Source organism: Mesocricetus auratus, unplaced genomic scaffold, assembly GCF_017639785.1.
Source record: "Mesocricetus auratus isolate SY011 unplaced genomic scaffold, BCM_Maur_2.0 Super-Scaffold_100003, whole genome shotgun sequence".
NCBI classification, from domain to species: domain Eukaryota; kingdom Metazoa; phylum Chordata; class Mammalia; order Rodentia; family Cricetidae; genus Mesocricetus; species Mesocricetus auratus.
In genome coordinates, this window is record NW_024429188.1 from 41,881,885 (window position 1) to 41,905,931 (window position 24,047).

At 37.9% G+C, this 24,047-nt stretch overlaps 1 protein-coding gene across 6 annotated transcripts in view; it reads right to left on the reverse strand.

The window, feature by feature from the left end:
* Arhgef9 (Cdc42 guanine nucleotide exchange factor 9) overlaps positions 1–24,047 on the reverse strand; it is a 157,834-nt gene that overhangs the window by 56,574 nt on the left and 77,213 nt on the right. For all 6 annotated transcript variants that reach the window (XM_013121343.3, XM_005081140.4, XM_013121344.3 and 3 more), the window contains exons 3-4: positions 14,049–14,240; positions 411–590 (exon numbers count right to left, since the gene is read on the reverse strand). In XM_013121343.3, the coding sequence (XP_012976797.1) occupies positions 411–590; positions 14,049–14,240 (372 nt within the window). The remainder of the gene's footprint in view (positions 1–410; positions 591–14,048; positions 14,241–24,047) is intronic.

Below are 24,047 nucleotides of genomic sequence, written 5' to 3' on the forward strand. Positions count from 1 at the left end.
TCTGAACAGGGGAGAGCTCTTGGACCCCAGACCGATGGTGGGGAGGCCAGCATGGGACTGATCTGGACCCCCCAAATGTGAGTGTCAGCTAGAAGGCCTGGGCAACCTATGGGGCCCTGAGCTGTGGATCAGTGTCTATCCCTGGTATACAAACAGTCTTCGTGTGCCTATAGCACAAAGAGGGATGCTCTGTCAGCCTGGACTCTTAGTGCCTGGACCCTGCCCAGAGTGAAATGACAGACTCTGGATATCCCCTATGTGGAGGGATTTGGCAATAGGGTGGGAGGGTGGGGGGATGGGGGAGTGCGGGAGGAGGGGAGGGAGGGGGAGCTGGGATTGACATGTAAAACAAGCTATTTGAAATTAAAATAAAAAATGATTTAAAAAAATGAACAAAGTATGATGCTTACATGCTCTAGGAAGCAGGGTCCTATCTCACTGAGGTGGGGGTCATCATTGTTGTACTGCTTCTCCAGGTCTCTCACAAAGCCCATCTGAAATCTGTAGATGTCTTCAATGTTCCCAAAGATGACCTTCAGTTGCTCATCACTGAACATGTCCCTTCTCTTTCGGCACTGCTTCAGGTAACCCTGCAGACAAAGGAAAAGCTCATTGTGAGGATGTCCTTCCTGCTGCTTCCTAGGCACAAGGAGAATCATTTTCATTACATGAAGTAGGCAGGTAGTTCTTATTTTCAATTTTCATAATGAGAAACAGCTCTGGTGAAGGGGATTACCCCATTAGTATGTCTTCGGAGTATGATTACCCTGGAATGCTTATATTTTCTCTCTGCTTGTATGAGAAAAAAAACACAAGAGGCCAAGGGCCATTTCCCAGAGCCTAGATCATACTTAGTATTGATTGTATTCAGAATACTAGGAGAAAATGGAGATATACTTCAGTGGCAGAATACACAAGACCGGAGTTAAATTTATAGAACCAAATGTGTCTTTTTGTTGACAGGGAATAGTGTACCAAAGATGTGAGTGGTTCCAGCTAAGTAACAGTTACTAAGATGGCATGTATGCATAACGATCTAGTAACCAAAGTAGGAGTACAACCCCCCAAAAAAAACAGGAATTGAGAAAACAAAACCATTACTTACTTATTATTTTGAGAAAAGTTCTATGTAGCCCAAACTCGCCTCAAACTCATACCACTCCTGCTTCAACTTCACATGAACTGATATGTCACAATATGTCACTATATCTGTCTCTAAACCATTCTTTTAAATGAATTTCTCTGCTATCTATGACCAGGAAAGCGTATAGATAATCTTAGCCATAAAACCCAAGACATTATATATGAACCACATGCAGACGAATGATGAAAGGAAACTGGATAAGAATTCATTTCCTGATAAGAAATCCCTAAATTAACAATGACATAAACATTCAGTCTAGATAGCACACTCCCTTAGATGTCAATTCAGAAAATATTTAATAGTCATGTCCATTCTTCCCATTTGAAAGGTTTAAAGAATGACCCAAACATCATATGATATTCAAAATACAGCAAGGATGCTAGAGTTCAAAACCAGTATGGAAAGTAGTGACTATAAAAAAGATGAAAGGAAGCTGGGCGTTGGTAGCGCATGCCTTTAATCCCAGCACTTGGGAGGCAGAGGCAGACGGATCTCTGTGAGTTTGAGGCCAGCCTGGTCTACAAGAGCTAGTTCCAGGACAGCCTCCAAAGCCACAGAGAAACCCTGTCTCGAAAAACCAAAAAAAAAAAAAAGATGAAAGGAAGAGCCAATGAAGCTTCTCAGTTCCCCAAAGATATTCATTATCACTGTGAAGTAATTCGTTTCCTTTGTATGATGTATGAAATTTAACTACATATTAAGAAGAATGCAGGATGGTACTTTCTTAAAGTTAAAGACAGGGAATTAATACACATTCAATTTAGTGGTATATTATAGCTATTAAAACGATTGAAAAATAGTGAAGAAACGTGGAAGAGATTTATGGCATAACAGTAAAATATGAATGGTATATCAATATGATAATAATTTTGTACATTTATATACCTTATATTCTTCCTTTTGTTGAAAATAACAGAAGGAAAAGAGCTCAAGAAAAGACACAAGAAACAGTTACAAATGTAAAGACCCACTCCTTCCCACACTCAGGAATCCAATAAAACCACAAAACTGGAAGCCATACTATATATATAGAAAGGGCCTGTAGGGCTGTAGGGTAAAAGAAAAGAATATTCTCTCTCTCTCTCTCTCTCTCTCTCTCTCTCTCTCTCTCTCTCTCTCTCTCTCTCTCTCTCTCTCTCTCTCTTCCTCCCTCCCCCCTCTCTCTTTCCCTCCCTCCCCCCTCTCTCTTTCCCTCCCTCCCCTCCCTCTCTCCCTCCCCCCTCTCTTTCTTTTCCTTTCTCCTTTTGTCCTACAGGTACCCTATATAAACAAAATGTAATTTTTTTAAAGCCTTAACATGACATTATAAAACAAGGAACTACCAAAGATGTCACTGAGTTCATTTTCTATTGGCCATTGACTGCTGGGCATATGGAGAGGGATTTGGTGGAGACATTCTGTTTAGGGCTGAGTGTTTCAAGGTTTCCCACTCTGCATATTCTCTGGGTGTTCATTTTGTTCTATATTTGTTCCCATCTGCTATAGGAGGAAGCTTCCCTGATGATGGCTGAGCAAGGCACTGATCTATGAGTATAGCAGAATGTCATTAAGATTCATTTTATTCCTGTTCTTTTAGTAGAACCGTAGTATTTGTTTTGAATCTAGGACTCTGGGCTATCTAGAACTCTGGGTATGGTTTCCATCTTGTAGTCATACCAGATTGTTTAGTTACTCCCACAAGCTTTGTACCACCATCACATTAGCATAGTTTGTAGGCAGGATATAATTGTATATCAAAGGGTTTGTGGCTGGGTTGGTCTTTCCATTTCTCCTTTGATTGAGTGCAGAATATCTTCCTATAACAAAGACACTAGCACCTATGGGTAAATGCTCTATGTAGGCACCTGGTTGACTTCTCCATGTTTGATGCGTTGTATAGGTGTTATCTTGAGCATTAGGACCTTGCCATCAGTTTGTGGAGAGCAACCCATTGTCTTGGCAACAACCTAGGTTGTTTGAGGTTCCTATAGGGCCCCTTTGGCCAATAAATCAATTAGATGTAACCTATTCCTAGTACTGGAAGCTTCATTTGGTGACAAGAGATGTCCAGTTGGGGCTCTGTTTCCTTAATTATTTGGCAATTTCATTTAGATTCCTTTCATATATGTACGTATTTTAGGAAGCTTTTACTGTATTAGGTTTCCATACTACCTCTCAAATGACCCTTAATTTTAGCTGTCTCTCCCTATATTCCCTCCCTTGTCCCCCTCTTTCTTCTCACTTCCCACTTAATCCTCCCATTCCAGTCACTCCAGCTCTATCCATTCATAACTATCTATTTGTATTTCCCATTCATACAAAGAGATATATGTTCCTCTAGTCTATACCTAATCTTACTCTAAAACTAACCTCTGTGGTTCTAGGGATCGTAACTTGGTTGTCATTGATTTAACAGCTAATATCCACATATAAGTGAATATATACCATGTTTTTCTTTCTGGGCCTAGGATACCTAACTCAGGATGATTTTTTTCTATTTACATTCATTTTCTTGTGAATTTCATGATTTCACTTCTAAATAGCTGAGTAATATTCCATTGTGTAAAAGTACCACCATATTTGCTTTGCCCATTCATTTGTTGATGAACATTTCTACAATTCCTGGATATTGTGAATAGAACAGCAATGAACATGTGGTAGAACAAAGTGTCTTGATTGTGTTCCCAAGAGCAGTATAACTGGATCCCGAGGAACCAAATACTGATTTCCATAGCGTCTGTACAAGTTTGCACTTCCACCATCAATGGATGATCACTTCCCTTACCCACATCCTCACTGATATGAGCTGTCATTTGTTTTATTGATTTTAGCCATTCTAACAAGGTAAGATGAAAACGCAAAGTAGTTTCATTTGCATTAATTAAAGACTAAGGGTGTTGAGCATTTCTTTAAATATTTCTCAGGGATTTGCAATTCCTCTTTTGAGAATTCTCTGTTTAGATCTATATCCTGTTTTTTTAAATTGGGTTACTTGTCTCTTGAATCCAGTTTTTTGAGTTCTTTATATATTTTAGATATATTATTTATACTTCTAGATATTAGCCCTCTGTTGTGTGTGTGGTTGGTTAAAAAAAACAGCCAACAAACCAAACAAAAAACATCTTTGCCCATTTGCCCATTCTGTAGGCTACTGCTTTATCACCGATTATGTTGTCCTTTGACGTATAGAAGCTTTTCAGTTTAATGAAGTCGAATTTATTAATTGTTGAACTTAGTGCCTGGAATACACCTTAATTTTGACCTTAAATGGGTAAAATTACAATAGATTGTGCACAAGTACAATTCTGTTATATTTGTATATTTTTGTTGATTTTTTTTACTTTCAAACTCTGATTTTTAAAGATGTCTTCACTGTTCAAAGTGAGAAAAAGCATTTTCCAGAAAATACAAAGAACAAAATATATACTCACAAGAAGAGGAATTTATCATTTTCTAAATGTCTCTGGCAGACCTAGCATATTACAATATTTAGAATGACCTTCAAAAAAGGAAAAAAATTAACTTCTCAGCCTTTTGGCTAAGATCAAGTGTAAAAAAGGAAATCCTAGGAACAGGCATAAGACTATGGGAGGAACAAAAGAAGCCAAGAAAGATAATTAGTTTCCCTTATTTTGACTGCCTATTGACTATGAGATTTTTATATAGCAGAGACAATGGTCTTATCAATATCTGTGTCTTCCCACTCATACAGTTTTGAAAGTATGTAAGTTTAAGATGAGTTGATCATGAAATGTGATGGCTCAAAACATAAATGCTATCTTAAGTTAGAAAAAAGACAAAAGACTGAGGCAAACAATAGAGTGGTAATTTGAACAGTCACACAACTATGGGAGAACAGCTTTCAGTTCTGAGACACCCTTTCCGAAGAACAGCAGACTGGAACACATAAGAGACACTCCATAAGGCTGAAGTTTTATCTGTTGGTAGAGGGCTTGCCTAGAATGTATATGGCCCTGGGGTTAATCCTCACCACCAAGTAAACTGGTCATGGTAGTACATGCCACACTCAGAACTTGAGAGGTAGACGCAAGAAGACCAGAAGTTCAAGAGCAGTCTAGGACATAAGAGATACTGTTTTAAAAATAAAAAGTATACTCAGAAAGTACTGTTGAATTGTTTAGAGTGATGGATGGTATTGATTGATGCCTCACATGACAAGGCATCATTCTTAAAAGATACTATGAGTGCCATGACTCCAAATAGTTTTAATTTGCATTTCTCAAATTAGTAAGGATGAGGAATACATTTTGAAATATCTTATATCAAATCAATAGCTCGGTATTTAATTGGATCATTTGTTTTCTTTATTTTTACTTATTTTTATTTTACTTTTTGAGTTCTTTGTATATTCTGTATAATAATCCTCTCCTTTGAGATTTCAATTAACCACAGTCAGAATGGCTAAGACCGAGAAAACAACTCACAACAAATGCTTGCGAGGATGAAGGGAAAGAATAACCCATATTCACTGCTGGTGGAATTGCAGATTTGTGTAGCAACTCTGGAAACCAGTATGAAAATCATTAGAAAGCTAAAATTAAATCTACCATAGGCTAAGCTACACCATTCTTTGGCATATGTCCAAAAGACTGGCATCCTACTTCACAGATGCTTGTTCACCCATGTTCACTGTTACTGTATTCACAATAGCTAGGAAATGGAAATAACCTAAATGTCCTTCAACTGATGAATGGATAATGCAAATGTGGTGCATATAGATAGGATTGTAATCAGCTGTAAAGATAAATGAAAATAAAATTATGACAATTGAGGTAGCCCAGACCCAGAAAGATGAGTGCCGAAAGTTCACTCTTATTTCTGGATCCTAGGCCCAAATCTTCAGATGTGCAGATACTGTTCAGACATTACCTGGAGTAACCACAAAAAGCCAAGACCATAGAAAGGCACTGTATGGGGGAGCTCTATAGCTGTACAGAGGGGAATAGCAAGAGACAGATTATGTGAAGATGAGAATGGGGGGCTGCTATCTAGGGAAGGAAAACAGAAGGAGAAAGACAGGAGAGGAATAAATACCACTAAGGATGTTTGAAATATCCATAAGGAATCATCTTGTTCTTACCTAAAATTATATAGAACATATATTATGAAGTTTATATCAAGTTATACCACCAGAGATAATAATAGTCTCTGAGAGCCATAGTCTATCCAACAAAAAGCCCAATGCCAGGCACAAAACGAACCATCCTTTTTTTTTATTTATAAATAGTATATTTTTAAAATGTGTTCTGGGTCAAGGAGGGTTAAGTGGGGTAGTGGATGGGAAGGCAAGATAGAAGAGGGAGTATGGGGAGTGATAATTAACACTAACAACCTTTGGGAAAAAATCCATATGAAAATCTTATACTGCAGGTGCTTCCTAAAATGTTTACATATACACATTAAAAAATTTAGATGGAGTCACCTAATAGGGCACAATGTCTCATCAGATATATGCAGCAAACAATAACCCCGTGCCTGGTGAGGGTTACCTCTATTCCAGTTGTTGGTCAATGGAATCCAATAGATGCCTCAAACAACACAGTTTATTGCCACTCTTGTTGATTACCCTGCAGAACTTGATAGTAAGACCCTATTGCCAAAGACACCATATTCCTTAGTCAGTCATAGGACATGGAGAAACCAAGCAAATACTGACCTAGAAGCTTTGGCCTTGCTGGCTAAGTTTCATAATTCTAGAGGTTTGTATGCATACTACTTGGGGAGAAAAGTCATTAACAATCTCACTCAGTTGTGAACCCTACAAGCTATAATAACCAGGTAAAATATGCCCATTGGTGCAATAGTGGCATAAGTGCTTTTTGGAAGTAGCCAACTGCTTTCCAGTTGCATTAAGGTCTATTCTACAAAACAGAACTTTTGTCTGATACTGTTAACTGGGCCAAGAACCTGTGACTGGGTAGGTCATAGGCCCTATGGGAGAACATGCTATTGTTGTTCTGATAAATGAGCATCTATTAATCTATTTACTAAGTAACTATCTTTTGAAATTTTTATTTATTTTATATCCTGACCACAGGGTTTCCTTCCTCCTCTCCTCCCAGTTCCTCTCCCTCACCTACCCCCTACCCTCCAATCCACTCCTCCTACATTTCTATTCAGAAAAGGGCAGGCCACCATGGATATCAACATAACATAGCACATCAAGTTGCAATAAGTCTAAGCACTTCCACTTGTCACCTTATCCAGGCCCACATGTCAGAAAGAAGTCTCCTACTCTATCAGAGGCCATGCCAGCATCCTGAACCCCAGGTAAGACACACCCACCTCGCCCTTGCCTGTTCAGCATAATCCTAACTGCCACTCCTCTCCTTATCACTACATCCTGGGCCACACCCCTGGCAGAAGTCTCCTCTTTACCAGAGGCCAGGACAGCATCCTGAACCCCAGGTAAGACTGCCTTCCACCCCATCTACACTGGCCCAGCCTAACTCCAACTGCCCATCCTCTGTTCATCACCATATTCCAGCCTACACCTCTGGAAGAAGCCTTCCACTCCATCAGACGCCAAACCAGCATCCCAAACCTCAGAGTCAAGACCAGCTCCATGAAAAACCAGGCAGAAGCCACCTACACCACCAGAATCCAGGCCAGCATCCTGAACTCCAGAAGACTCAAGGCCAGATCAGAGTCCAGGTACATAGACAGAACTCCAGCCCCAAACTTTTGCAGCAAGCCCCTGCTGCAACAGAGGCTATCTAGGCCATCAGAAATCCTGTCCCCAAAGTAGGTAGAGACCCTCTACTCACCCACATATCACAGTATCCAGAAGACAAGAGATGAAACAGAAACTAAGAAAGAAAATACCAATCCAACAAAGAGAAATCCAGAAATTGGCACCTAGACCTATTACCACTTCAAATCCAGATGCCAAAATCAGAATAAAGAGGCCATCTATCCAAGTACAGCAAGCCCTGAATATTCCAACACAACTGAAACACAAGAAAACAACCTTAAAACCAAATTTATGTTGATGATGGAGGCCCTTAAAGCAGAGATGAAAGCCTCCCTTAAAGAAACTGAGGAAAAGACAACCAAAAATTGGAGAAAACTGGTAACTCTTAAAGAATAACAAATTAAAAAAACAAGAAAAAACAAACAACAGTTGACAGAAATCAATATCTGAAAATGGAAATAGAAGCAATAAAGAAACACAAACTGAGGGAGTTATGGAAATGGAAAATCTAGATAAGTGAACAGGAAACAGATGCCAGCATCACCAACAGAGTACAAGAGATGGAAGAAATGCAGGCATTGAAAAAACAATAGAAGAAATTGATACAACAGTCAAAGAAAATGTTAAATCTAAAAAATTCCTGACAAAAAACATCTAGGAAATTTGAGACACTATGAAAGGGCCAAACATAAGAGTAATAGGAATAGAAAACCTCCTTTCAAATTGCTAGTTTAGGGAATATGTCTTAAGACACTCCCAAAACAATATTGGCTATTGCTGTTGCCACTGGTTGCCTCTCAGAGACTGAAAATAAGTCCTTATTGCTGAAGACATCACACGCTGCAGACTCAGTACTTGGAAGGCTCCAACTGTGACTGAATTGAAAGGCTCCTCCATGAGGACTGGCTCACATGGGACTGGAAGATGCTATGCAAGCTGCAAAGCAAGAAAAGCAACCAAACTGCCTTACCTAGCTGTGATGCCTATAAAACACAAAAATGACGATCGTGGCAAGATATCCCCAAAAGTGTAACAGTGACACTTATAAACTGGGAGTGATGAACAGGCACCTGCTTGGACTTAAGGCCTGGTCAATAGAAAGAAATTCATGCTCGGTACTGTAAGCTAGCTAACTACCAGTGACTAGTGAGATCATGGATCTTAGAAAAGTATCTACTACTGCCACTTTATCAAACCAGTATATTTTCTAATTGTATTCTTAATACTTATCCTTATACCTAAAGAGATGTATAGCTCTCATTCCTTATCAAAGTAACTTCTTTTTGCAGCAGAAGGAGACCAATACAGAAAGTCACAACTGGTTAAAATGCAGAGAATAATAGCAAGATTCCCAGCTCCACTTGATATAATTGTGACAAAACACATAAGGCTCAGGGAACATCACAAAATGGGGGTAGAAAGATTGTAAGAGCCAGAGAACCAGAAAGTCAGCTGTGAGATTATATTTTCTGTATAACACAGGGAAACTGCACATATGAAATCTTAACAGTATAGTAATCTAAACAAGACCTGAACAATGAATACCAGTTGTCATACTAACATGGCTGGGGGAAATCTCATAGGATCCCACCCACAGCTAAAGACCAATTAATAAATGCTGAAAAAAAATCAGTCTTTCCTAGGGATGAGACCCCAGTTGATTATGTAAGGTGTCTGGGTGGGGTAGGGATTAGAGCAGGCAAAAAGATCCTATGCTGATTATTTTAATTAGCTGTTTCACCCATTCTAATATACTAATATACTATACAAATTGCATTATCATGATATACAACATGTTATTGTTATCAAAATGTGCCAAGATGTAATGACCTTTGGATGTCCTTCTGTGTGCTGTGAATACATGTTTCTCTTATTGGCTGATGAACAAATGCTGATTGGCCAGTAGCCAGGCAGAAAGTATAGGTGGGGCTACCAGACCAGGGGAATTCTGGGAAGTGGAAACATGGAGGAGGAGCGGTCTCAGGGTGAGATACCATGTAGCTAACGGGAAGATAGGGTGCTGGGAATTCTCTGGTAAGCCAAGACCACATGGAGATGCATATATCAGTAGAAATGGGTTAATAATTAAGAGAGAGCTAGCCAGTAAGGAGACTGAGCTATCGGCCAAACAGTTTATAATTAATATAAGCCTCAGTATGTTTATTTGGGACTAACATCCGCGGGACCAGGCAGAACAGAAACTCTGTCTACAGTGAGTACCTGGGCAGAAATGGTAATGAAAAAGAAGAAAATCTATATTTTTAAGATTTTTCCCTAAAAAATTTAAAAACGTTTGAAATCTCTAAGAGTTTTGATGCTGATGCTGCTTGTTTTTTATTTTAATTTATGTCTCACTATATGGCCCAGAAAGGACTCAAATTAATAACCCTGAAAGTTCAACTTCCTGAATGATAGGATTACAGATGTGTGCATCATGTGCAGCTTAAAATCCAGGGTTAAACATAAAAGAGAAATGACATGAAACTATAGCAAGATAAACCTTATTAGACTATAGCGAAACATCTGAGACTAATCCAAATGACCAAGATAGGCAAGGTTTCCTGAAGTCATCTGAGAATAGAACTGATTTCACATTTCTATTATGCCTGGGCTAATTTTCCCCCAGGGACAGGAAAGACAACATTTTAAAGCATCTTTAGCCCTATTTGTTTAGTACTTTGTTTCTTCTATTGTAAAATTAGTTCCATGGTTACAAATGGCAATGTCACAGATGATTAGTCATAATGATCTTGAGCTGAACTCTGAGTTTTGATTCCCCTGGCTAGATTTAGAAATATGTGGAGTGTGGTAAATTGTCATATTAACACATTCACACTTGAATAAGATGTGCTTCCTTGAGTACTAAGAAACAAGAGGCAGAAAATGCAGAAGAGGACTGTCTCACATCCATAGATTTCTTCAGTGAAAATATATCTACATAGTACAAAACCAGAGAGATGAGAAGCTACATATTACATAAAGCTCCCCAAACAACTTGTTTTAGAAGCAGGGAAGAAGGTTAAGGTGGAAAAGACTTTGCTGAGGTGTCATAGACAATAAGTGACTAAAATATGACTTGAGCCTTGAACTCTCAATTCTAACTCTGGTATTCTTTCTGAAAATATTTTGGAACTTATGGGCTTTGGTTTATAGGTAACACAATCTACATCTAGAATACTCTCCATGGTCCAGTTATAAATACAGATTTCTCAAATTCTCTTTGGTGTCTATTGTTAAGGATTGGAGCAATGAGTTAGTTTCCAATGTCTTCAACAACAGCTGTAACTAGGTTGGCTGCACTGGACAATTCCTCAAAGTAGAATCATAGCGCTCCGCCTTCTGTAGAGATTAAATATATCTATTGTTGTGTCTTGTGTTTTGAGGACAAGATGTTTGAGAGCTGGAGAAAATAGGGCATACTTCTAAGACTATAGGATTTCAATGGGGTTTGAGACTAGAAACACTGAAAAATATTGTCTAACTAGGAATGATCTGTTGATACAGACAAGAACAATAATATTTGTCCTCTTTGAAGATCAAATAATTGATTATCAAACTAGTATGCACATGTGAACAACTATACTTATTTTTTATTTAGCAATACATTTTGAGAATCAACTATGTGTCAGGCACTGGGTCATTGATTTGAAATTCATAATCAACAAATGAGATCTCCTTTTGTGTATGGAATTTACATTTTATTAAGATAGACTAACTATAAGTAAATGAATGCAGAAATGCGCAATTTATCCAATAGCCAAATGTATTATGGAGAAAAGTAGAACAGGAAAAGGAAGAAGAAATAGAAGCTTAAATTTTTAAATAGAATATTTATATAAAAACTTGAAGTACCTAATTGGAGATTTCTCTAGGCAGGGGGAAAAATAGTTAACAGTCTCTGTTTGGGAGCATGCCTGCGACATTAGGTGAATTCTAAGAAGCCAGTAGGGGTTGGGTTATTAAGAACATAGGAAAAGAAGCAAGAGATGAAATCAAAATAGTGAGAGGATTGACCCTACATGACCTTGTAAGTAATAACAGTTTCAGTCTTTACTTGAAGAGAAATTATGAGCCATTGGAAAGTTTTGAGCAAAGGAAGAAAATAAAACCTTAGGTCAGGATAGCCTGCCCTAGTTATCAAGTGATGAACAGATTCTACTTAGTTTATTGCAGATATCATCACATATAATATAGCTATCATTTTGAAGTACCACTTCTCAAACTTTTAAATGTATTGCAAATCAAGTAGGAGAATTACTAAAGTACACAATCTTTTTCAGTAAGGCTGAGACAGGGCCAAGGCTTTCGAATGTCTAACAAGGTCTTGGATGACACAGATGTTGCTGGCTACAGTACAAATCTTTGAGAAGAAAATGAGAGTTCTGGATGGATGAGTGAACAGAAAAAAAAGAATTTTCAAGGAAGAGATAAAACTATACTTTCTAAAATATCTGGAGCATATTTAATTATAGCATTATTTTAGGGATCTAGGGATATAGCTCAGTGGTCACGCACTTGCCTAACATGTACAAGGGCCCAAGTTTAAACCCCAGTACAACTTACATGTAAACAACAACAGTGCATTTACGTAATTCCCTCAACAACTTTAAGAAGTAGCTATATAATGAAACCCAAAAGACAAATGAGAAAATTGAGCTCGGGTATGTATTTGTTTGACGTGTTTAACCTTTAAGGCTAGCAGGTTAATTTGTGACTAAGTTGGGATGTAACAACCAAAACAATGTTTCTAGAACCCTTGTTCTTTCTATCCTATCTTATTGCTTTAAGACATGAAGGAGATAATTTTTAATCTGCTTAACTGAGAAACGAAAATGAGCTGAGGCGAAATGTAATACCCACAATCATCTTTCTGTAATTGTACTGTCCAATGTGATTTAAAATTGCTATTATTTAAATTTAAATTAATTCTATTTTTTTAAAAATTAAGTTTTCCTTCTCATTACCACCAGCCATTTTTCAAAAGCTTGGCTGGCTAGCAGATGTGTACTGGAGACAGGAGATAAAATATTTTCATCACTGCAGAACATTCTGTTAGATAGGTCTACTCTAGGGAAGCAAGGACTTTGAAAATGTTACAACTATACTCTTGACCAGAAAGTAGGCCCCAGGTTAAGAGAAGAAAATAGGCTCTGAATACTCCTAAGAGGGAAGGAAATAAGATGAGTCAAAGAGGAGTTTTCTGAAGGCAAAAAAAAGCGAGGTATTTCTTTTGGTGTGTGTGTGTGTGTGTGTGTGTGTGTGTGTGTGTGTGTGTGTGTGTGTGTTTGATTGCTAGCTTCCACATAGTAGATCACAATCATCTATTATTCCAGTTCCAGGGATCCAATGTCTCCTTACGTACCAAGCACACATGTGATACACAGACATACATGCAGGCAAAGCATCCATCCATACACATAAAAAATAACTTTAAAATAAGTTTTGAAAAAAATTCTTTTCTCTACTTTCTATTCTATTGATTTTCTCTTACTGCTTAGTAATAAACCCCTTGGAAATGTTCACTGGCCTCCATTAAGCTAAAGAGAGTATGTGGGGGAATAGGAAGACTCCTGTAGTCTAGAGAGCTAGAAAGCAAGGAGTAGGGAATGTAGCAACACAAAATAAAGGAGTTGATGCTTGTTAATGAGGCTCCTGTGGATTTCTTTTACAAGTACCTATTTGTTCAAATAAGCCACAATGTTCTCCATGTGGGGAAAAGTACCAGCACATCAGGATCATCAGCCATGCTCTTGAAACTTAAATATACTCATGCCTTACCATAGGTCTGGATAATTCGCAACTTAGGGTAGCAGGAGCAAAGACCTTACGTTTGCATCCATAATAAACTAATCCTAGGAACTCTTCTATACATTCAAATTTCTTAATCTCTTGCTTAAATTTGCTTTAATGAATGAGGATCAGAAACCAAGAGGTTAAGAGTATAGATTTAGGAAAGGACAGAGACAAAGAAGAGACAGACATGGAGGTAGAAGGTAGCAGGACATAAAGTACACATCAACGACAAAGACAGAGGAGAAAAAAAAACAAAGGATGTGATTTCATCGAATTGAAAACTATTCGGGATGTCAGTGCTGCTGCCTTTTCCAATATTTTGGGACTACCACAGCTAGGTCCATGCAGACTGTCAGGTCTTCCTAGATGTGCCCTGTGTCCCACCACACATGCCCCCACATGCACCACCATGGCTACCTCACAAATGTCCTTGAGATGCTTGATGTAATGACGCTCGGTGCTCATGATCTCATTGATGACATTGGCCCGCATCTGGTCCCGGTTCTGTAGTGGCCGGCCCAGACAAAGGCAGTCTGAGTTGGGGTCCAGGTGCCCATTCTGCACATCACTGGGCCCTTCCTCCACCCCATCCTCCTGGTTCACCCAGAGCTGTGGAAGTAGGCAAAGAAAAAAGTAATAATGGGTTAACCTCCTTTGAGAAATTTCCAGTTAACTAGAAAAAGGATAAATGAGTAACTTTAAGTATTTACAAAGCCTTCAGTCAGAAGCTTTAGAAAACAGAGTGAATGCTGACTCTAGGATGTCTTGCTGGCCCTAAGTCTGGCTTCAAATTCAAACAGATCTACCTACCTCTGCCTCCTGAGTTCCGGAGATTGAAGGTATGCACACTCTGACTGGCTCTTTCCTCTTGCTCTTTAAAAAATGTGTGTAATTGATCCCTTAATACCTCCATTTAACACAAATAAGAATTTCTATCATAGATAAAAATTAAAAGGAATGTACATGGTTTTAAAAAGTGATTACAAGACACAGGAAAATGGTGCATATACTTAGTTGTATTTATACTAATGAAAATTATTCCCTAATATCTGCTACCTTCTCCCATTCCAGCCTAGGTCAACATATGAGATATTTTCACTGGGTGGCATTTCATCTCAGAATGCTGTATCAGTCTTGTCAAGAATATGGGTAGGCTAATGCATACCTTTTCACAAATGTTGTTCACAGATACTTCAGCTAGCGCACATAGACTCCTGGGTGACAAGTAAAGATATAAAAATATCTAAAATCTGTCACATTTCTAGAGGACCTCTCAAAGTACCTAATGGATGATTTCCTCAACCATCAATGAATGGAAATAAATCAGGGTTAGTGAAATTAAATTTAGCAGTTATCTTCATCATACATAAAAGAAGCATTGAAGAAGATTGACTTCCTTCATTTAGAGCTAATGAAGTCTTTCAAAATCAGAGACAATATCTAGTTCTTGTCTTCATTTTCTATTCCCTCTGTTATTGCCTTCATCTCTTCATAATAGGACAAAGTCCTGAATAAACACCTAATTCCAATCTGTCCTACATGCTACTACCAAACCAGTTTCCTTGACAACCACTTTGATTGGGTAGCCTCAAACCCAAAAGCCTCACACTGATTACTTTGTCCAAATACTTCATGGTAATATTCAAAATATCATAATACGATTCCAACTGTATTTCCACTCTTATCTCCTACTATTTCCTTCAGAAATAAAAGGCTTTTTTGGATTTTTTTTTTTTTGGCACACAGATTACCATCCAAAGACTTTTAAAAACTTAAACAATAATGACTCTAGTGCTCAACTTTCTGGTAAAGAAACTGATCTCCATAGATACTGCCAGGGAAAACATCTTTGATATGCCTAAGTATCTGTGTTTTCTAATGTTTTAAAATTATTCAATTTTTTAAATATATAGGTTGTTTTAATTTAGCAGTTTCCACAATCCAATGTCTCTCAGCAGCTATTGTTTTTTTTTGTACACTAACATTTAAAAAATTCAAAGTCAACTAAGAGGACATATATGCTTCATAAAAAGTTAAAATAGGAATCAAGGAAGACTGTGGTGGTTTGAATGAAAATGGCCCCCAATAGGCCCAGAGGGAGTGGCAATATTAAGAGGTGTGGCCTTGTTGGAGTAGGTGTAGCCTTGCTGGAGGAAGTGCATTATTGGGAGCAGCCTTAGAAGTTTCAGAAGCTCAAGTTAGGCCCAGTGTCATTCTTTCTGATGCCTGTGGATTCAGATATAGAACTCTCAGCTACTTCTCCAGCATCACGCCTGCCGGCATGCTTCCATGCTTCCCATCATGATGATAATAAACTAAAATTCCAAACTGTAAGCTAGCCCCAATTAAATGTTTTACTTTATAAGAGTTGCTATGATCATGGTGTCTCTTCACAGCAACAGAAACCTTAAGAGAAAGACCCTGATTAGTAGAAACAATGACAAGAATGGAAGTACCAGGCTTACAGAAAAATCATTGAAAGGCAATACTATGAACAACTGTACAGTAAAAATCAGTTAAAATGATGAAATTGATAGATTCTTGGAAATACATAAACTAGAACAGACTCAAGAACAAATAGTAATGTAAGTCGGGCAATAAGAAGTATGAGACTGAGTAATCAGAAACTATTCACATGGAACCAGAGGATAAGGTCTGGTGGTTTAAATATTTGATTTCAAATACTTAGAAAATTATCATTCATCTCTGGCAAAAATCCTCAAAACATAAAAATGCAGACACTTCAACAAAATGTTAGTAAAATTTTAAAAAATCTTCCTTATCAAATGGAATTGATTTCTAGAATACAAGATTTGTTTAACATAAGAAAAGCAATGAAAACAAAATAATAAATGTTATAAAATCTCACATGTTTATCTCAATCAGAACACTCCTTCATGATTAAAAAATATTTAACAAACTAAAAATAGCTTCCTCTAAATGATAATGGCTATTTATGAAAAGCTCGTACACTTAAGAAATCAAGGATATCTGCTCTTATCACTCCCATCCAATATTGTACTGAGACTCTAGCAAGAGTAACTGAACAGGAAAAATAAATAAAAGGAATTCAAAGTTAATAGAAGATATAAAACTCACTCTAGTCATAAATCATGCAATCTTATACATAGGAAATTCTACAGAATCCACCCAAAAAGGTGCTCTAATAAATCTCAGCAATATTTGTAGGACATAAGATAAATATTTTAAAAATAAAATGTTTCTAGGCAGTAATACTGAATAATCTATGAGTAAAATTAAGAAAACTATGATATTTAAATAGCACCAAAAATATTCCCAAATCATTGAGTGAATTCAACAATTTCACACTTTTGCACATCTTTAGTAGCATTTTGCCCCAAATAAATTGATAATTATAAAAAAGAAGTACTGCAATATCCATTTGGTTGAATCATAAATGGCTTACCAAAGATTCACATGTTCCTAAAGAATCAGACATGGCAGGCAGTGGTGGCACACACTTTTAATCCCAGCATTTTGGAGGCAGAGGCAGGTGGATCTCTGAGAGTTCGAGGCCAGCCTGGTCTGCAGAGTGAGTGCCAGGACAGCCAGGACTGTTTGATAGAGAAACCCTAACTTGATAAACCAAAACCAAAACCAAAGCAACAAAAAAAGAATCAATCCCAATGTAGCAGTGCTCAGAGGTGAAGCTTTGGGGAAGTGATTAGATCACAAAAGTGCTGATTTCATCAATGGGCTAATCAATTGATCAACTATTGGGAGTGCTGGAAACAAGAGATGGGACCTAGCTAAAGGGAGTAGTCCTTAAGGGTGTGACATTGATGACTCTATCTTGTCCTCTGTTTCAGCCTCCTTGTTCATATTCTTGTGTTCTCCTTTTTCTGCTTCCATGGTATGAGGTCAGCAGCTTCCTCTGCAACAAACTCCCAGCACCATTGTGCTATGCCTCTAAGGTAATCAGCTGATCTTTGGCTGAAAGCTCTGAAACCATGATCCAAAATATACCTTTCCTCTCTTTAAATTGTTTCCTTCAGGTATTTTGTCACAATGATGGGAAGTCTACTATTGGTAGCACCATGATGAACTCAAGGAAAGTTATGGGAGTTTCTTAGGAAAATTATCTTGTCTCTTAATCTAGCAGTGTGAGGTTTTGTAGGTGAAAGACAGAGTATTTAGAACTTTAGGCTTGAAAAAAAAAACACTGCATGCTAAGAACTTAACGGGCTGTTCTGTGAGAGCTTGGAAGATAATGCTGAGAGAAATGTAGATAATAAAGGCCTGGCTTTGTGAGATTTCAGAGAGAAGACTGAGAATTCCATAAAGACTCTTATCATGCTCTCTCATTTGTGGGATATATGTGAGTTCGGCATATGTGGAAGTAAAGTCTTTGTTTTAATGGGACAATGGACACTGATTAGCTAGCAATGAAAAATCAGCTGTGATTAATAAGAGATAGGCATTATTGAGGTGCAACCTTCTGTGAAGTGTTTACTCAGGGTTACCACATAAATGTTTGGTACAAGCAGGGCCAAGACTGCACCTCAAGTAGGCAGAAGAACATGCTAAATAACATGTAAGACTCTCCCACATGGTGCTAGTTTTTGAAGACATGGACGAAACACAGAGACTAGCTGAATTGCCACACCTTGTGGCAGTGCTGGAGTCCCTACAGAGACATCCTGAGTGGCCATTAGTGAAGGTGAAGTGTCAGTTGCAGTGGAAATTCTAGGATTGAAGCGAGAAGTTGAGGCTTGTCAACATGTGGCATAAAGTTCCTGAAGAGGCCAAGAGAAGTCATTGGTGAAGGAGCAGGCACAATTACAGCACATAGCCCAGCATAGTGGAGATTCCAGGACTGTAGGAAGACCACAAAGTGGTAGTTTGGGATGGAGACAGCCCAAGCCTGTAAGCCAATAGACGGCAAAGCAATAAAAGTGGGACTGACCAAACCCTTTGGAATTCAGTAAATCATGAATGAGTCCCAGAGGTCAGATGCTGAGCTTTTTACACTTGGATTTTGCTTTGATCTAATTGTAACTGTGCTCTAGTTCTCCCCTTTAGAATAAGAAATTGCTTTGTATTTTAGAAAAACCTACAGATAAAAGATCCTTAATTTAAAAAATCTTGGACTTTAAAAGTGTTAAAAATTTAAACACTGTAGGACTTCTGTAAGTCGGACTGTGTTTTATATTGTGATACTAACATGAGAACTTGGAGACAGACAAGAAAAAAGTTCTGGTTTAATGTAATGTGTTTGTCTATTAAAGTTGATGAGGTGTGGAAGTCACAGTTAGCTTCATTTGTCAGCTTAACATACAAAGGAAGAGGGAACCTCAGTTAGTAATTGCCCCTAGTGGACAAGCTTATGGGTATGTTTGGAGCATTTTCTGATTTCCAATTGATATAGTAGGGTGCAGACCACTGGACATGGCACCATCCCTGAGAAGGTGGGAAAGCAAACCAGTAAGCAGCGCTCCCCCTTGCTCTCTGCTTCAGTTCCTGACTTCAGGGTCCTTCCTTGTGTCCTTGCCTTCATTTCCCTTTCTCCCTAGATGATAGACTGTTACTTGTAACATAAATTAAATCATTTTCTCCCCAAGTTAGTTTTTGGTCAGTGTTTTATCATAGCAACAGAAAAGCAAAGTAGGAAATTTCCCCTTTCATCATTCTTAGCATCCTTGCCTGGCATAAAGATAATAAACACAGTGTACAAAGTCATGCACAGAAACCAGTCCTCGGCCCTCAAGGGAAAGAGAATTGATAATTATTACTAATTAAATGAAAACCATTATAAGAAAGCTGTTAACAAATTGTTTTCCCTTTCTAACATACACATAACTAGAAGTAATGATCTCCAATGACATCACATGTCTTTCCAACACATGGTATTTATTCTCTCCATCACTTCATTGTATCTTCTAATGTGAGGGTTTTGCTTTCTGACCAAGCAGACCCTTTTCCTATTTTTTTCTCATTCTTTTGCATCGTGCTTTTTCCCCTGGCCTTTTTGGTTGTTGTTGTTCACTGAAAATTCATACAATATATTCTGAGCGTGATTTCCCTTCCCCCATTTCCACCTAGATCCTAAACTGAGTGTTAAGTGTCTTTCTTAAATCCCTCTTACATTGGCTTTAAAACTATCCACTATGGCATGGGTTTGAATATGAAATGTTTCACAGAGGCTGATGCGCTAAATGCTTAGTTCTTACCTGGTGAAGCTGTTCACAGAAGTGGTGAAAATTTTAGGAAGTACTGCCTCATAGAAGAAATAGGTCACTGAAAGCATGCTTTTAATGGTTCTCATCGTTTTCCTAAATATTGTGCACACTAAATAGCACCTCTTTAGCCCCTCTGCCCCATCAGCATAGCTGGAATCTTGATATCTTTTATCTATTAAAAGTTTTCCTAAGGCAATATATCAGAGTGAATGGGGGTTACTTGGGGTGCTATGAAGCTCTTCATAGACAATAGTGTTCTAGTCAGACAAACAAAATAAAAGTTAAATGCCTCTAAAATAAACCATGTTCTCCATTGCCCTGATTTTTTCTTTTTATTGATTTTCATGGGGACTCTTTTGTTTTGACCTTGATGGAATTAATGTTCATTAATAAAGTAGCCAAAAATGAGTGCTTTGGTGGGACCTTTAAAGTTCATGTCTTCTACATTTCCTCTGATAGACTTTCTGTTTGAACGTAAATAAAATCAGAAAACACAATCTCTTTCACAATAGCCACACAATAATAAAATAACTGTAAATAAAGTTAAGCAAGAAAATGAAAGAATGCTACAATGAAAACTTTAAGACACTTAAGAAAGAAACTAAGGGAGACATCAGAATATGGGAAGGTCTCCTATGCTCGTGGAAGAATTAATATTGTGAAAATAGTCACCCTACCAAAAGAAATCTACAGATTCAATATAATCCAAATGAAAATATGAGGTCCTTTCTTCATAAACATACAAAAATTAAAAAACAAAATTATATGTAGTTACAAAATATTAAGGATAGTCAAAGTAATCTGGGGTGTGGGGCAGAGCCATGAGATATATCATCATACCTGATTTCAAGCTAGAAGCTGTCATAATTTTAAAAATGGTATGATATTGTCTAAGGGACACATGAATGAGGTCTCAGATATGAGTCTACATACCACAGCTATATAACCTTTGATAAAGATGCCAAAAATATATGGGAAAAAGGCAGAATCTTCAATGATTGGTGCTGGGATACATGGATTTCAACATACAGAAAAATGAAGCTAGATCCTTATCCCCCAAAACCTGCAAAAAATTCACCTCTAACTGGGTCAAAGACTTCAACATAAGACTTAGTATCCTAAAACTACTAGAGGAGAAAGTAAGGAGCACACATCAACTTTTAGGCAAATATAAAGGCTTTCTGAATATAACTCTGGAAGCACAGGAAATAAGACCAGCAATTAACAAATGTGATCTCACAAAACTAAACAATTTCAATACAGCAAAAGAAACCATGAGACAAATAAAAGACAACCTACAAAATGATAGAATTTCTTTGCCACCCATGTATGTCAAAAAACTAGGAATAGATCTGCCATATGACCCAGTTATGCCACTCCTGGGCATGTAAGCAAAGAACTTTATATCTTACTATAGAGATGCTTGCATATCCATGTTCATTGTTATTCTATCTACAATAACTAGGAAATAGGATAAAATAGATGTATATCAACTGATGAATGTATAACAAGCATGTGGTACCTGTAAAAATTGAACATTATTTGTGAGAAAAAGTAAGTCATAAAATTTAATGGATGAAACTGGAAAAATTACTTACTGAGGGCACCTAGCCCCAAAAGTCAAATGTGCGGTTATTTGTCCTATGTGGGTAGTAGCTTCAAATCTTGAGTTTTGTGTTTAACTTAGAGTACATGTGGTAGTCAGGAAATGAGCAATGTTCCATTGGGTGAAGAATGCATATTAAGAAGCGGGGTATTGATTATAGGTGAGATGAATGTAGAGCATGGGAGTACTGAGGGAAGAAAGATTTAAGCCAAGTGGTGGAGAAATGGGGAAGCTAGAGGGCAAGGGGAGAGTTTACTAAACTAAAGAATCTTTGTGGGAACCTATGAGCTTGCAATACAAGTAGAAAGCACAATGTAGAACACATGTGATTTCAAAGACAGCGTGGCAATACTGGAAACTAAAGATTTAAATGGGGCTGGGGGCAGAGGGTGAAGGAAATGAGGGGGAAGTGGGGGTTAACCAAAACTAAGGATGTGTGAAGCAGCCTTGTGAAACCCCACTAGTACATGCTAACAAAAGCATAATTTTAAAAGAAAATGAGTTTGAACAGAAATGACCCACATGGGAGAATAATGCTGCTCTCAGAAGATGTAAGTTATTAAGTAAAAATATCAGTGCCAAGCACAGGCTATGCCCCTGTGAATTACTGGTTAGAGAGTTCCCAGAGATACCCAAAACAGGACAGGCTATTGGCATTACCCTTGGTTAAACATCATGAATAGACAGTTAAGATCCTATTGCTGAAAACACCATACACTTCAGTTGCAGGACACAGAGACATCAATCTTTGAACTGACCAATAAACTCTCTCCCTGCTGGCTAGCTTCAATATCGATGGAAAGTGCTATAGAGGCTGCTAAAGGGAGAAAAAAAAAGATCAATGGTCTTAACCAATGTTGCACCTTGTGTGCTACAAAAATGATGTTTCAGACAAGATGTGCCAACTGGAGCAATAGTGGCAAGACAGTTTATGGGGTAGCCAACTACTTTCTTGATTGGATTTGAGGCATACTTCACAGGAAGAAATTCATACCTGGTACTGTAAACATGATCAAAACTCATGACTAGGGAATCCATACGCAGTAGGGCAGAACCTATTCATTGCTTGCTAAATGGTCATGTTGTCAAATATTTGTGCTTATATACATAGATTTGTGCCGTTTTCGACCTTGATCACAGAAGTGTTTTATTGTAATGTGCACTGGTTAATGAAGGAACTCAAACTCTTAAGGATGCTGAGAATAAGCACCTTTGATTGCTCAGCCACAGATGCAACATCTATATTACCACCACCACCACACCTCCAAGGATCAGGAGACATCACAGAAGAGGGACTAGAAAAAAATCTAAGAAGCAGAGGATGGGAAGAATACTGTGAAATCCTGTCCCGTGTACATCACATAGCTGTTACATACATGAACTCACAGCGACTCTGGTTACAGATACAAGACCTCCACAAGATCAATGAAATTAAAAATTCCAGCATGAAGCAGGGAGGGACTCCCAATGCTCACTAATGGTAATTGATGACTGCTAAGAAGGTGAAAGTCACTTTTATTTGGTGTGGGGATGGCCATATGTTGGTTGTTCATGTCTCAGTGGCTTATCCAAACACATGCACATCTGGGTGCCATTAATTGGATTTAGTAGGTTATAAAAAAGACATTACTTTAGGACAGATAGGAGATATATTATAAGGTGTGTGGTGGGAGCTAGAGGGAGAAGAGAGGTATGTCAGATGAATATAATCAAGATACACTGTACAAATGTATGAAAAAAACAGTAAGAGGCTTCTATTTAAGCTACCAAATTTGGACATATGAAGTCCTGTCCTACCTCATTTCCTGATGAAATCCACATTAAAAAAATTTTAAAAACTGAAAATCAATCTGACCCAACTTACTCATCTTCCAGAAAACAGGAATTTTTTTTTGACTAAGATACAGAAAAAAAATTCTTAAAACCAAGTGTCACCTTAGGAACCCTTGTCATGAGAAAGGACATCAATATGCCTAGCCTGGGCTATAATTCTTCCCTTGTTAGTGGTGTAAGAAATTGTTTAGAAACAGGTTGTGAGGGAGATAGTTTTTAAAGTATGATAAGATTTGATGAATGTGGGAAATCAATTACAAAAATACTTTCTTAAATCCTTCACTGACTATACACACAGGACAAGTTTTTCTCAGATGTTACCTCATAATTCTAGGGGCAGATGGTGCCAGCTTAGGGGATAATAATAACCTACTGAAGTATGCTTTGGGCTGCCATCTTAGTGAAGGTAGGACCACCAGGTTCTCACTCACTCTTATCATGCAGATGGTACAGATTTCTCAAATTTGGCTTGATTCCTACCAAGTGTTCTCTTGCAACACTCTGCTTATATTTTCACCTATTGGTATTCTTTGTTCAGGCTATGGTATTCTCTAATGGCTACTCAAATCATGTGATCCCTCCTCACCTCAACTCTGAGAATTACATCTCTTACCAAACTATCCTCTGTATTTTACCATCTAACCTTTGTACAAAAACTATAGAAGGGCTGGACTAACGGGAAAAATTTATAGGTCTGCTGCTGATACATCTGTTCTTGGCCTCCTATGTACTGTACTTGTCTACAATTTAGCTGCTTAAAAATGAAGGCTAAGTGCT